Raw genomic sequence first — 16093 nt, forward strand, 5'->3', positions numbered from 1 at the left:
TTGGCACCCAGTTAGCTTCTTTCTGACCTGTCCAATGTTTCTCAAGGAGAATTATCCTGATTGCTAACATAAGTTAATAACTTATTATAAGTATACCGTATAGTGTAAGTTCTGTTTTCCAGTTCTAAATCTGCTGGAAATTTACATGTGGTCTCCCTAGGGCAAGATTCAGACTCAGACAGTGACCTTTCACTGGATGAGGAACGCAGCCTGTCCATCCCCTCATCAGAGAGTGAAGAAAACGTCCGCCCTCGAGGCAGGTTTCAGCGTCAGTTTAAAAGAGCGGCTCACAGCGAGAGGCTACTCACCAACCCATCTAGTCACAGCCCTAAAGGTAAACTCAACAGGTGAAATGTTGAATGTCCATTCCAAAATCTTCAGTTTCAGAGTCTATTGCATCCTGATTTTATAATAGTTCTTAAAAATTGCTGAAGCAGTGAAGGATATTTCCCGGGCAACTGTTGAAGACATATGGTATTTAAAAAGGTGAAACTTAGACATGTGCAATTCGTTTAGTTCTAAATTCGCTTTTTCTGGAATTTAGACAAATTTGTTAATTTGGGAAATATCCAAATTTCTGAATATTCGGAAATTCGAAAACTCAGGCATTCAAAATTCGGACATTCGAAATTTGGAAATTCGAAATTAGAAAATTCAGAAATTCGGCAATCCAAAAATAAAAATGAATATCCGAAAATTCAAAAGTATGAAAATTCAAAAACCCGAAAATCCAAAAATCTGAAAAAATAACTAATAATAACTTAACTATTACTAACTATTAAATTATAGGTATTGGAATTTCCTTTCAAATTTGGCTGTTAGTGAACGTAACGAATACGAATTTATCCGAAGTTACGAATTGTCCGTAATAACAAATACCGTATCTAAACGAATGGAGCGTAACAAATTAATAATAATAAATAACAATAATAATAATATAATAATAATAACAAAAATTTATTATTATTTGTTATTATTTTGTTCGGTTGCATTTGTTTAAATGCGGCATTCTTTATTCTGCATAATTTGTAACTTCAGATAAATGCATATTCGTTGCGTTCACTAACAGCCAAATTTGAAAGGAAATTCAAATACCTATAATTTAATAGTTAGTTAGTTATTATTTTGAATATTTGGATTTTTGGATTTTCGTTCTAATTTTGGAATTTTCCTTTCTTATGTTCAATTTTTCGGATTTTCGAATTTCCGAATTTTCAAATTTCTGAATTTCCGTATTTTAGACTTTCCGAATTTTCGAATTCCAAATTTTCCAATTACGAATTTTCAAATTTCCAAATTTTCCAATTACGAATTTTCCAATTTCCAAATTTTTCGAATTTCCGAATTTTTTTAATTCCCCAAAAAAAAACAAATGTAACGAAAACTAATTAATTTTTCAGCATTGCACATGTCTAGTGAACCTCACACTTGGTGTCGAGAAGAAAATGCTTGCTGCAACCAAATCTTGAATACTGGATTTAACAAACTTTTGTGAAAGAAACTGGTGCACTATCCCTTTAAATAAAGTGCTTTTAACATGTGCAAAGTGTTAAGTAAAAAAATGTGAAATGATTGCATACAAATACGTCTCAAAGACCCATATACATAACAAATTTCATATATATATATAAATACAGGGTGCTGAAGGCAGGATCAAATAAAAATCACTTTTATGCAGCACGCTTATATTACATTGAAATTATCATGAAACAGCATGGATAGGGAACACCTGAGACCAAGCAGCTGTGATCAGAGTAAGGTTGTAGGCATTACTGAGCACACAGAGACCGCGAATGACAGGGCGACAGTCAGCATAAGGTATGGATAGCTGCGTCGGCATTCTCAGCCAAACACACAAGGATGACAGCTGTCAAAGTGCCTAGTTGATGTTGGGAGAGAGGGCAACTGGGTAGGCAATCAAGAAGAATGGCCGAACGGCCGTACACCAAATTAACACCTTTATTTGGCAAAATAATTTAAAATCCAAAACTGTCAATCCATGGAGAAGACTGGTACAGAAAAGAAGGCTAATGCATTTCACATCATTGTAAATGCTTATGCATAGATTAAGCCAGCACCTGGTGGTTGAGAGCGGGGGGCAGGTGATTGTTGGATTGTTGGGATTGCATGCCTGGAGCAGTGTGAACCTTTTTACTCTGAAGTTAAGTCTTTTGTTGTTGGGCCTGTTGGCACAGTTCTGCTTGACTAGTTGTTGCCCTTTTCATTTATTTCTTGGGGGCGTCCCAGGGCCTAAAAATAATTTGCCTGTGTTCTTTACTGTATGTTTAAGATGAGAGGTATTCTGACTTACCTGTACATTGCATATCTTGGAGTACAGTACAGAACACAGGCCAACCTCCCTTCCTTGGTTACTCTGTATTGCTTGCTAAAAAACTGAGGACTCACCAAATGAGGTGGAGTTATAGTTATACGCCTGGAAAATGTCTTCAAAAGTTTTGCCAGTGTCCAATCACCTGAAGGTATGAGCCTATAACCCAGGGTCTTTGAATACTTTGCCGGTGCCCTGTACTGTACTCCCAAGATATGGATTTTACAGGTAAGACAAAATTCCTTTTTTTTTTTTTTTTTTTTGTCGAACTGACCAAGAAATTAAGGGAAATCTCCTTACTGGAGATTTTAAGTCTTCATCCAAAACTAAAACACATTTTGGCTGAAAGGGGTAAAGGGGTCTTTAATTAAATGCTATTAAATACATCAAAAACACAGACAGCAGTTAGAACCTGACAGTGGTTTTGTAACACACTAAATAACACCATAATTTCTTCTAGACATGGACGGCAACGATTTGATGTCCTACTGGCCAGCTCTGGGTGACACAGAGGTTCAGGCCAACTCACTGCAGAAATGGGGCTCTGAAAGAAAACTGGGCCTTGATATCAGCAAGGATGCGGCTAACAATAACCAACCGGACCTGACCAGTGGCGACGAACATTCTCTGACGTCTCAAAGGCAGAGAAAAGGTCAGTGGGTTCTATACTAATAAAGAACTCAGAATTACTGCAGCAGCTTTTGGCCAGCCCCTGCGAAACTTCTTTACAATCTACTTTGCACAGGTTCAGCCGCATAACTTTTAACTGTTTTAACTTTCTGATGATGTAGTGAGGCAGAAGTTGCCTCCTATTTCTTTTTTGCTATATCTCTGAAAACACTTCCAGTAACCAATGCGTGTGCGAGTATGGAGACTAAAGATGTGTAAGGCATTGGAATATTTTCCATTGGGCATGGCTTATACAATTATTGCTGCTTAAAAACGGGAGGAAAGATTTCTACAAATATACTAGATAAAGCTAGCTAGTAAAAACTTTTATTAAAATTGTTATCAGGAAAGTAGAATTGAGCTTTGAAGGATGACCTTGAACTATGATTATTTTAAAGTTTAACTGTGACCATGCTATGGGCATTCGAATATTAAAAACATTTAACAAGCGCTGAATGGGCTTTAAAATAAGCTTGCACTGAACTTTGTATCTGCAGGTACTATGAAGCAATTTAACTTCAAAGTTCACAGCTCTCCCACTCCCAACAGTGGCTCAGCACCTCCACTCACCCTGCTTTCCCTCCTATCAGTGACTCAGCACCCCCACTCACCCTGCTTTCTCTCCCATCAGTGACTCTCAGCACCTCCACTCACCCTGCTTTCTCTCCCATCGGTGACTCAGCAGCTCCACCCACCCTGCTTTCTCTCCCATCAGTGACTCAGCAGCTCCACTCACCCTGCTTTCTCTCCCATCAGTGACTCTCAGCACCTCCACTCACCCTGCTTTCTCTCCCATCAGTGACTCAGCAGCTCCACTCACCCTGCTTTCTCTCCCATCAGTGACTCAGCAGCTCCACTCACCCTGCTTTCTCTCCCATCAGTGACTCAGCACCTCCACTCACCCTGCTTTCTCTCCCATCAGTGACTCAGCAGCTCAGATCACTATTCTCTCTTCCAGCAATGACTCATCAGCTCTGTTCACCCTGCCCCCTGCTACAATTCTCTTTATTGCGGGAATTGGTACATGTGTATGTTGGCAGCTTCAGTCAATGCTGCTCTGCAAACCATACCCCCGACTAAGCCCCAATGGGTGGGGCGAAACACGTTAGGGTGTGGTTTGCGGAGCAGCACTGACTGAGGCTGCCACGTACTACCAGGATCGTGCCAGGTGTGTGGTGATTTCTCTGCTTAGATCTTTCCACATTATTGGATGAGTGATATCTCACACCGACACCCCCTGTTTTTGAGGACCCATGGGACCAAATATCTCTGCTTGGAGAGGCACCATTAAGCTAATGCGGACTTGTGCTTCATTTTAAGGCAGCGTTTGCACATGTTTGGGTTATTATTAACACTTACGTTAACCTTTTGAATGGACTGCCAATGCAGCATAGCATACAGGAAATTACACCTGACCTTTTTTTGGAAATGTAACACTCAACAACACAGTTTAGTGCATTACCATGTGTTGCTGCATGATGTAATGCAGGTTTATTGCTCAAATGCATTGAGGTTCCATTAAAAATGAATAGCATCACAACACACTCATGGTTTTGTACTGTGTGTTAGGGTAATTCAAAGATGTTAATTCTGGCTAAATGCTTATTGGCTAAGTAAGCACAATCTGGAGGTACAGAAACTCAGTGCAGACAGTTTGCAAGGTATTGCCTAATTGTCTGGTTTTATTCCCTCCTAGGCATCTTGAAGAACCGTCTTCAGTACCCACCGGGCTTGGGTAGGATGACTAATGAATTATCCTGGTATAAAACCTCCACTTTGGGCCACCGGGCAGTCCCTGCTGCCTCCTATGGCAGAATGCATTCTGGGGCTGGCAGCCTTTCTCAGCCCACCAGCAGATATTCTTCTCGAGAACAGCTGGACATGCTGATGCGAAAGCAGCTTTCTAAAGAGCACCTGAGCAGGAATAATTCACGGGAGCTCCTGGAAGCTGTACCGAGTAGACACGGCTCCAGGGACCAGCTAGATACTATACCAAGCAGGCACGGCTCAAGAGAGCACCTGGAAATGATCCCAAGTCGACATGGTTCAAGGGAACACTTGGAAAGTATACCAAGTCGGCATGGGTCAAGGGAACATTTAGAGCAATCTGACTTAAGAAACGAAAGGCTGGACATCAATTTGGTGCCAAGGAGGCACGCTTCTAGGGAACATCTAGAAGCGTTACACAACAGATATGGGTCGAGAGAGCAGCTTGACCCCGGGCCAGTAAGAGAGCTCTCAAGAGAGTGGGTAAATACAATGCCAAGTCGGCAAGTACCTAACGAGCGAATGGACGCTATACTTAACCGACAGACTTCTAGGGAACAATTAGATGTCTTGTCTAGGAGACAGCCTTCAAGAGACCAGCTAGCTTCATCTAGGCAACCTTCAAGGGAGCAATTAGACTTTTTATCCAGAAGATCCAATTCCAGAGAACATCTGGACACAGTGCCTAGTACTCAAACCTTAAACGATAACGTAGACCCTCTTTCTAGAAGGCAACTCTCTAGAGATAATTTGGAGACTCTTTCCAAAAGGCTTCCGTCTAGGGACAATCTTCAACCCCTTTCTAGAAGACAGCCTTCCAGAGAAAACCTAGACACTGTTCCCAGTCGCCATCCATCTACCGAACAGCTAGATATTCTCTCATCAATCCTTGCCTCATTTAACACATCAGTCCTTTCCTCCACGAATCCCACCCAACAGGCAGCCAACCCTCCCGTACAAAACTCCTCAACTCCATCCATGCTGTGCTCCTCCACACCTCATTCTGCTACGTCACACAGCATCTCCGAGATGTCTGCAGATTCTGAGTAAGTGAAATGACCTAAAAATAAAATAGAATGCAATGATTTCTGGTCTCCTCGCTTGACTGTTAATGCTAACTTAGTTTTGGATAGAATTGAGGGGATGGGCTATCAGCTCAGGTTTTTATCACTGTCTTTGTTTCCACTGGGGAGATTGACCATCTCCATTTCCTTTATGACCAGGTCAGGAGGTAATGAGAAATGCAAAATGCTACATGTAGTGATTTGATGTATATTGTGTGGATAGTGGTATCGTGGGTATGATAATTAATTAGTAAGTACTCTTCCGCAGCAACCCAATTCTTCCAGAGAGATGCACTTTTTTGACTTCCAACACAGAACAAAGTCCAAAGTCCACAGAGTATATCATTCAGAGGCCCATGTCTTAGGTCTGAGTGTTCACACGCAGATAAGCCTAACTTAAAACTATAGACTGAATACCGTGTTATATTCACTAGACACTGAATGGCTTAGCAATTTGATTGGCCGTTTCAATTTAGGACTTTGATTAGCTTTAGTCTTTCAAACAGACAACTCCCAGCCGTGAACAGTTGTAGTCATAAACCACCCCAATTTGCACTCCCGCATATCAACATCAACAAGTCCCCTTAGATATGTGTAATTAGATTAGATTAACAGATACCACCTGAACACCCTTTGAAATGTTCAAATAAACTTGCATAAGATTAACACATCAAAGGGTCTTCAGCTGTCCCCTTGCTATGTTAAAATTCAGTTGACTTGGACGAACCAACCATTGTCAACTCAATTCTGGCCTGGTTAATATTGACTGTATGTGTACATACATATAATAATGTCCCACATAAATCGGTGAACATATTACAACATATACAACACTACAGTTGTCACCAATACAAGAATAGAGGGAAATATTTTTAATGTGAAAACATTACACAGCCAAATGTCTTAATGTAGATTTTGTTCACTTTCTGTCTTGACTTCAGAACAGAAAATGATGGTAACTCCCTTCCCTTGATGTCTAATATTTGAAAACCTATACCTACCTTTTTCTCAGCAGTCTTCCAGCCAGTTACATGGTGTCCTAAAGTCCTCTTTTTCTCCTCCCAGTATAAGATGGTCTTTAGTACTGCAGAGAGCAGTGACTTACAGATGCCCACTTTAAAGGAGAAGTATACCCAAAGCTTTTTTAGCCATACTTCTCCTATGGATTACAGGAGTGCACTTATTTTTGCACTCCTATGATCCAGATTCAGGCTGACATTACAGAACCAGTTCAGATTCTGCAGGGATCCTGACAATAATGTCGGGATTCACCTAGATGCCTGACCGGCATCTGGCTCAGCCTTTCAGTGGCAAACAGAGCCTGAGCCAGCCAGTCCTGCCCCCTCCACAGCCCAAAGGTCCAATGAGCACTGGAAGTGCAGAGCACAGAGCCGGTAAGTACAGTAGGCCATGGACGGCGTGAATTTCTTTCCTGCAACCGCAGGTTACAGGAAAAAAAATTGCATGATTCCCCCATAAACACGAGACATTGTCTTCTCCTGGTGGTTGGGGGGGGGGGGAGCTGGTAATTCTTGCTAGTGGCTTTAGCAGCCACCAGCAATAATCGCAAGTAAAATCTGGCATGCTGGTTGTACCCAGGTTGATCAATCAATTAGCTTGGTGCATTCAAACTGCCCATACATGGTTTGATTCTCTGCCAGTTTCTCTTAAACTGAGATTTGAGCTGTCTATGGCCGGCCTAACGGTCACCGCTCTCTGTTCACTGAAGACCAAAAACGGAGCAATCAACAGTTATGTGATCGCTCAGTTCTGGGTCTTAATGCTGACGGGGGACAGCTGCAACTTGGATCCATGCTGCAGCCATCCAGGCAAATATACATGTTTGTTTGTTTTTCTATTTCTCTTTAAGCAATAAGGGAAAGTGGGTAGGAGTATTCAAATTTGCATGAATGTCCCGGTCCATCATAAGAATATTCTGTGTGCTCTGGGTCACATGACCTAATGCACCCACGGGTGCTGGTATGCTGACATCAGCAAGTGAATACTCCTCTGACATTTGTACTCGGGATTCAAAGCTGCTGCAGGCATTTAACCCAGGTTTACACAGTGCCTTCTGGCTGCACCTGTCACTTTTTGTCTCTCTCTAGGTGAGGCATGAGAACAGCTGCAGCCCAGTAGGTATGTTTGTAAACAAACATCATGTGAACACCATGCTTGGCTGTCATGGTGATCACATGGTCAGGAACCACACTGATTTGTTCCCAAAATTAGAGTCAGATCAGCAGCTGTCAGTGACAATGTGGTATCAGAACCAGAAGCATGCACAGGTGGGTTCTAAAATGGAATGTAAATTAGCATCCTCTCAACATGGGTAACCTTGCCTGAGAAAAGTTGTCCAAAGTTTGTAACTGAGAAGGGGTTAAAGTCCAATTCAATGCAGTAGCACCCCACTTTGGTATGGTATTTTGAATCCCTTTTTTCTTAATATCCTTTTTCTGATGTTGTCTGGCTGGTCATGTGACACCCTGGGTCCGCTTTGGTCTTATCCTAGCAGTGGGTGGAGATGACATGGTGACGTCAGTGCCCCTCTCAGCATCAGTGAACTGTGAGTGCAGGGCTCTGTGCTCAAGAGGTGGGGCCATGACATTCTGTACTGCTCCAGGCTCCTGTTTTGTCCAAATTTGGTGACTCCCACTGAGAGTGCAGGCTAGGAAAGAGACAGGCTCCGTAGTAAAAACAGCATCAGCCCAGGCCACACCCCAACACGTTTCACCCTGCCCACAGGGCTTCATCATGGATGTCAAAACGCGCCGGGAGAGTGGCCTGGGCTGAGGCTGTTTTTACTACAGATGGGTTTTGTCATTGTGTGGAATCTGGGGAGTGTTTCTGTCACCCTGCATTCTGTGGCTAAGCAGAGGTACTGCTTATGGTGTATTTATTGTGCCAAAAGTACTTATACCAGATAGCGGTCATATATAATAGCGTGATTATAATCAGATAAGTAAAAAAGGTTTCAGAAAATATTATGTCCTATGTTACATGCATATAGAAATATATTTTGTGTCTACAGTGCACAGCATAAATGAGTACACCCCTTTTGAAAAGTAAGATTTTGATCAATATCTCAATGAACACAAGAACAATTTCCAACATTTTGACAAAACTTTTATAGAACATTTCTTCTATGAACAAATTACATGAAAGCAAGGGTAATAATATAACTTGGATTACAAAATCTTCAGTTCTACTCAAATTAGTTAATGCAAAAATAACTACACCACACAACAAAAACTACTACATCCAGTATTTTTTATGACCTCCATGATTTGTAAGGAGGGCACCAAATCTTCTAGGCATGGAATGAACAAGTTGGCGACAGATTGCAATATCTATCTTTTTCCATTCTTCAAGAACGACCTCTTTTAGAGCCTGGATGCTGGATGGAGAGTTATGCTCAACTTGTCTCTTCAGAATTTCCCCTTAGGTGTTCCCTGATTGGGTCCCAATCAGGAGACATACTTGGCCACTGAATCACTTTCACTCTGTTCTTCTTCAGAAATGCAACCATGGCCTTAGATGTGTGTTTTGGATCATTGTCATATTGGAAAAGTGCACAACGACCAAGTGCATGGAGTGATGGTAGCATCTTCTTTTTCAATACAGAGCAGTACATCTGTGAATTCATGATACCATCAATGAAATGCAGCTCCCCAACACCAGCAGCACTCATGCAGCCCCCACAGAAGGACATTGCCACCACCATGTGTCACTGTAGGCACCATGCATTTTTCTTTGTACTCCTCACCTTTTCGATGCCATACAGTTTTGAAGCCATCAGTTCCAAAAACATTTATCTTGGTGTCATCACTTCAGAGTACAGAGTCCTAGTAGTCTTCTTCTTTTTCAGCATGGTCCTTGGCAAATTCCAGGCCGGCTTTTTTGTGCATGGGCTTTAAGAGAGGCTTCCTTCGTGGATGACACCCATGCATGCCATTCCCCTGCAGTGTACGCCATATTGTGTCACGGGAAACAATCGCCCCAGTTTCACTTTCTACTTTTTTAGCTAACTGCAGTGAATTTACATGGCGATTTCCTTCAACCCTTCTCATCAGAAGATGCCCCTTTCGAGATGTTAACTGCTGTGGAAAGCCTGAACGTCTCTGTGAGATGGTTGCAGTTCCATCCTTGTTAAATTTTTGTATCAGTTTTGCTACAATATTCTGACTGATAAGTGAAGCTTTGCTGGTCTTCTTGTAGCCCTTACCTTTCTTGTGTAAAGAAATTATTTTCTTTCTCAGGCCTTGTGACATTTCTCTTCCATGTGATGCCATTGCTGGCAGCATGAAATGGGAGGGGCTTTCTTTAAGTAACGCCCTTTTATAATCAACCTTCTGCTGGACACCTGTTTAATGAATAATTAGACTCACATGTAGTTGAATTCTTCTTAATTAGGATTTTGTTGTCTAAAATTTAGCTTTGCTCCTAAAGCGTCGTACACACGTTCGGATTTTCCGATGGGAAATGTGTGATGACAGGCTGTTGGCGGAAAATCTGACCATGTGTATACTCCATCGGACAATTGTTGGCCAATTTTCCGTGGACAAATGTTGGATGGCAGGTTTATAAATTTTTCGCGGACAAATGTGTGTTGTCGGATTTTCCGACCGTGTGTACACAAGTCCGTCGGACAAAAGTCCAAAGTACAAACACGCATGCTCGGAAGCAAGGACGAGCCGGAAGCGGTCGATCTTGTAAATTAGCGTTCGTAATGGAGAATTAACATTCGTGATGCGGCAAATTATGAGATCAAAGATACAACTATGTTGGTGTCCCTTTTTAATTTTACATTGTATTTTTTAAAATGTACCTGCCTACTCCCAAACTGTCATTTGAAGTAAAACACATAGCCAAGTATTATTCTCCACATTTTTTTTTATTGTGCATTAAAAAAAGAAAACAAATAAAATTAGACATGCTATCTGCCAATATAACCAAAAAGTGCATTCTATGCATCCAAAAATATAGAAAATATACCAAATCAAATCATTATTATTCAACCAAAAAAATAATGTCAAAGCGATAACGCCAAAGCCAATAATAAATAACACGTTATCTCCTCCAATTCCACAACATGGCTGGTTGACGAACGGCCGTTCAGAAACGAACTGAAAAGTGCGAAAAGAAAAGTGGGAATCAACACTCACCAAATTTCTACTAACACGAAATTAGCAGAAGGAGCCCAAAGGGTGGCACTAAAGAGCTGAAAAACAATGTAGTACTTCACTACGTTTGTATTTGTTGGCCAACAATTGTGTGGCCGTGTGTATGCAAGACAAGTTTGGCCCAACGCCCTTCGGACAAAAGTTCTAGGTTTTGTTGGCCAACAATCTGATCGTGTGTACGAGGCTTAAGACTTTCATTGGGGTGTATTCAGTTTTGCAACATGGTCTTGAATACATTTGTTAGGAAAAATCCTTTTTTCTTGTGTGTGCAAATGAAAAAATCTTGGCAATCAATGGCCCACATTTGTGGGAGTATTTTGTAGTATAGTGTCCCATAAAAAATGTTGATTCTGAAAGGAAAGTAAAAGTTTTCTGTCAAATCAGTTGGGGTGTACTCATTTATGCTGATCACTGAACACTCTACACCATTATTACAAAGAAACAAGAGGCACTATTATCTAGTTGTAAATTTGTACTTTTGGAGCTATTTTTTTCTTACTATTTTCTTTTACTTTCTTTCCTTCCAGGTTAGTGAGAAATGACGGTCATTCCTGAAAGCCCAACCCGGGAGAGCAACAGAAAGGAAGATACGGCGGACGGCTGCGTTTGCAAGCACGAGGATACACATTTGCTAGCAAAGGTTTGTAGTCCACTGGCCGGCCTGAGACGTGACCGAGCAGAAATAGGTCAGCAATCTCAGGTAACCAATTAGCAACAGCACGGAGCCTGTGACATCGATGGTGGAATAAAAACAACAGAGCCAAGAAAGTGGGTCACTCAGATAGGAAACTACCGCAGTATCTACGATTCAGCCGTAAAACCCTCGCTACGGAACATTCCTTTCACGCGATTGTCATCAGGGGAAGAGGAGACATAAAAATAAACTGAACAGACTTTTTTTTATACGTTTTGTACGTTTGTAACCAGAGCTTAAGAAAAAAAAAAAAGAATTTCTATCCTTATTTTTAGGAGTTATAATGTCGATGTCATTCCAATGCAGACACTGCTATTACTGGGGCTACGCAAAAATGGAGAAGTTCACAGCCGAGAGAGGGTGCTTGGATGTGAAGACCAGAACATAAGATCTAAAGGTTATATTCTGGGTTCGCTGGAACTTAGGACAGGGTGAAAACAACAATTTAACAAGTCTTTAGAAAAAGAGGAACAAAAATGTCTCGTAATGTTTGACATTTCCAGGAAAGTAGATGCTTAAAGGATAAGTACACCCAAAAACCAAAAAATGCTATTTATTGCAGATTACTAGTCCTTGGATGTGGTGGCTTTGGCTACTCCAAGAACATTTTCGTGGAGTACAGAAAATACCTCCTTGCTCTTGCCAGAAATGTCATATCCTTGTCACTTCCTGTGAGCGGAACTGAAAACATACAACAATGTTATCTCATTTTTGTAAACTATTAATCCCATCAGTCTCTATGTAAGGTTCACCATGCTTGTTACCATCTAACTGTACAATCGCTTTACAAACAAGTTTGGATTTACCAAAATTATGTAATATGAGGACCCACCTAATCTATCCATTCAATTTATATCCAGTCAGACTTGCCCTTGCACTACATAATTGTTGGTAGAACGTCTGTTGTGTGGTGGAGGGCTAAGTATATAGGGTACCACATCGTAAATATATTGACAGACAAAATCAATTTGGAGTGGACTTTTGAGGTCCCCAAGAACAATTATGGTTGTTGGTAGATCTAAGGCTGGGTTCACACTGCCGTGACCTGAAAGTTGCACGACTTACGGTGCAAATGCGCCGCTGGCGATTTGCTAGTGACTTGAGTATGACTTGAAGTAATGTTGAAGCGATTTTCAGGGAATACCTTGGTAATCATTTTCTAACGTCGGATCCAAATCACATCAATATAGATGAGGATCATAGATGAGTTGACTTCCATTAAAGTCTATGGGCACAAGTCGGATAGAAGGAACCTTTTCTAAAGTCAAAGCGACTTCAGTAGCGCTCATTGGCTAACATGGGATTTCTTGTCGTGCGACTTGGGGTCTCACAAGTCGGATCCCAAGTCGCCGCAGTGTGAACCGAGCCTAAAGGAGATTGTACGATCAGATTGTAACTTGTTTGATGAGCCTAATGGCGATGAAGTAGAGGTTGATGGCTAACACAGTACTCTACTGTTGCGATAATAGAGATGAAGAAAGGCTGACATGTTTGAAAACCACACATGGCTCCCTCCGTAAAGTGGAGAAATGAAGCTTCCCAGGGACAGGAAGTGTGATATTGGCAGGATTATCAGGTGAAAAATAAAGAGAAAAAAAAAAAACTTGGAAAAAAAGAATGCAGCCACTGCTTATAAGGACTGATGAGCTGCAATATATTACATTTATTTATTACATAGATTTGAAAGCCAACTTTAAAGCCTAACTCCAGCCAAATGTTTTAGTTGTTGTCGTACCATTTCTGCCTGTGACCCTCGATAAGGAGATTTCCCCCCAACTTCCGGCACATGTGAGACCAAATCAAGAAAGGGAGGGGGAGGGGGAGTTGTCACTGGGACAAGCAAGAAGGGACAGCAATAAAAACATTGTCAGAACATCCAACCTTTCCTCATGCTGCTAAAATGTGTTTTTATCTGTGTTCCCATTGGAGAGATCTGATAGGAAGTGAGGTGAAATCTCATAGGGATACAATAGGCAATTAAAACCTGACAGGGGCTGTAATTCTCCCCCCCGATCTAAAAGCAATGTAAAACGATTTGGCTGAAGTAGAGCTGTAGGGCCCATTCACACTTCGTGTGCAATTTACACATTGTGGTTGATTTGCTAAAACTGGAAAGTGCAAAATCTGGTGCAGCTCTGCATAGAAACCAATCAGCTTCCAGGGTTTTTTGTGAAAGCTTAATTGAGCAAGCTGAAGTTAGAAGCTGATTGGCCACCATGCACAGATTTTGAGTGCACCAGTTTTAGTAAATCCCCCCCCCCCATTGGGATTTATTTACTAAAACTGGAGAGTGCAAAATCTGGTGGAGCTCTGCATGGTAGCCAATCAGCTTCTAACTTCAGCTTGTTCAATTAAGCTTTGAAATAAAAAATGGAAGCTGATTGGTTTCGATGCAGCGCTGCATCAGATTTTGCACTCTCCAGTTTTAGTAAATCTCCCCCATTGTGTCATGCATTACTGTGCATTGATTTAAGGCAGCCCTTTCATTTTGAATGGGCTGCTAGCACATAGGAATAGAAGATAAGCTGCATTCTTTTGGGGCATAATGCATCACAATGCACAGAAGTCTGGGCAACCTTGACTAGAACCCAGATCTTAAAAATTATTACTTTGAGAACATTCCTGGCATTTCCTAAGCATCAGCCTCAGTAAGAGGAACGTTCAAAATAACTGGACCCTCCTACCTCATGTTGTCTGCCAAGAAAATACTAACACCACAAGTGTGCAAAGGGGGGCCAGAAGTGTGCAAAGGGGGGCCAGAAGTGTGCAAGGGGGGCCAAAGCAACACACAACTGTATCCACTAATCTTGGAAATGCAACACCCAATATAAGTTTATTTTGGGATCCAGGCTCTGTTGACTGGGTTGCCCCATTTAAGGGTGCATTACTTTTTTGTGGGTTCCTTTAAGTTGATAGTGGACACCTGGCCACAGCAATGGCAGTTATTTGTCAGCAGAGCCAATGGGAATGAAAGTGCAGCCTATCACTGTGATTTGGCTAAGAAAATGGTTGTTCTCACTGTGTTTACATGACAAGTACATTGTACACTTTGAAGTAGATCCTAACCCAATCACTGCCATCTCATGTAAGCTTTAATTTACTAATATCAAGTTATTTCAACTTGCAACTGCTATTAAAGTGGTTGTAAACCCTGCACAACCACTTTTACCTACAGGTAAGCCTATATTAAGGCTTACCTGTAGGTGCTGGAAATGTCTCCTAAACCTCCACGGTTTAGGAGATATTTACCATATACGCGTGCGCCAACGTCATCGGCGCATGCGCACTTTAGAAAGGGCACGATCGTGCCGTTTGTAAAGGGATCATGCCGTGACTGGCGGATCCCGCGTGCATGCATCACATAGTAGCCCATTATGTGTCACTTACCTGAAAATGAAGCCTGCGATGTCACCGCTGTCCCCTCTGGCTGGAAGCATCCATCTTCACCCCTCTTCCGTCCGGGGCCGTAGACTCTGGCTCTGTGACTGGCTGGAGTCTGTGGCCCCGGAAGGAAGAAGGGTGAAGATGAACGCTTCCAGCCAGCGGGGACAGTGGTGACGTTGCAGGCTTCGTTTTCAGGTAAGTGACACATAATGGGATACTATGCGATGCACAGTAGCCTATTATGCTTTACCTTTGCAAGGTAATAAAGAGGAAGTAAAACCCATCAGGGTTTACTTCCTCTTTAAAGAATACCTGGTGATTCTGCCATCAGGTCCTTTTACAGGCACTTCCTGTTAAGCGGTGACAACTGCCTCCCAATTGTACTCCTTCAGCCCTGGTTCACACTGCTGCAACCCCATTGTCATGTGATTTCCAGTGCGGCTTGCTTGCAAATTTCGAGCGACATTAGAGTCTAGGGCAGTAATGGTGAGCCTTGGCACCCCAGATGTTTTGGAACTACATTTCCCATGATGCTCAACTACACTGCATAGTGCATGAGCATTGTGGGAAAGGTAGTTCCAAAATGTCTGGCGGGCCAAGGTTCACCATCACTGGTCTAGGGGATTCAAGTTGTATTGAAGTTGCATCAAAGTATTACAGGAACTTTTTTAAAAGTCGCATTGACTGGAACAGCCGCCATTGAAATGAATGTGCTTTCACTTGTCATGCAACTCAGTGGGGGTTATTTACGAAAGGCAAATCCACTTTGCACTACAAGTGCAAAGTGCACTTGAAACTGCAGTCGCTGTAAATCTGAGGGGAAGATCTGAAATGAGGGGAAGCTCTGCTGATTTTATTATCCAATCATGTGCAAGCTAAAATGCTGTTTTTTATTCTCCTTGCATGTCCCCCTCGGATCTACAGCAACTGCACTTCCAAGTGCACTTTCAGTGCAATTTCAAGTGCACTTTGCACTTGTAGTGCAAAGTGGATTTGCCTTCAG

At 41.9% G+C, this 16093-nt stretch overlaps 1 protein-coding gene across 1 annotated transcript in view; it reads left to right on the forward strand.

Annotated features, from left to right (window-relative positions):
* The window catches only part of CELSR3 (cadherin EGF LAG seven-pass G-type receptor 3), a 263963-nt gene extending 248882 nt beyond the window's left edge, over positions 1-15081 (forward strand). Inside the window, exons 32-35 of the mRNA XM_073591845.1 lie at positions 161-334; positions 2790-2981; positions 4695-5811; positions 11540-15081. Of these exons, the coding sequence (XP_073447946.1) occupies positions 161-334; positions 2790-2981; positions 4695-5811; positions 11540-11567 (1511 nt within the window). The 3' untranslated portion in view covers positions 11568-15081. The remainder of the gene's footprint in view (positions 1-160; positions 335-2789; positions 2982-4694; positions 5812-11539) is intronic.
* The last annotated feature ends 1012 nt before the right edge of the window (positions 15082-16093 follow it).

The sequence above is a fragment of the Aquarana catesbeiana genome, linkage group LG07 (assembly GCF_042186555.1).
Source record: "Aquarana catesbeiana isolate 2022-GZ linkage group LG07, ASM4218655v1, whole genome shotgun sequence".
In the NCBI taxonomy this organism is placed as follows: Eukaryota; Metazoa; Chordata; class Amphibia; order Anura; family Ranidae; genus Aquarana; species Aquarana catesbeiana.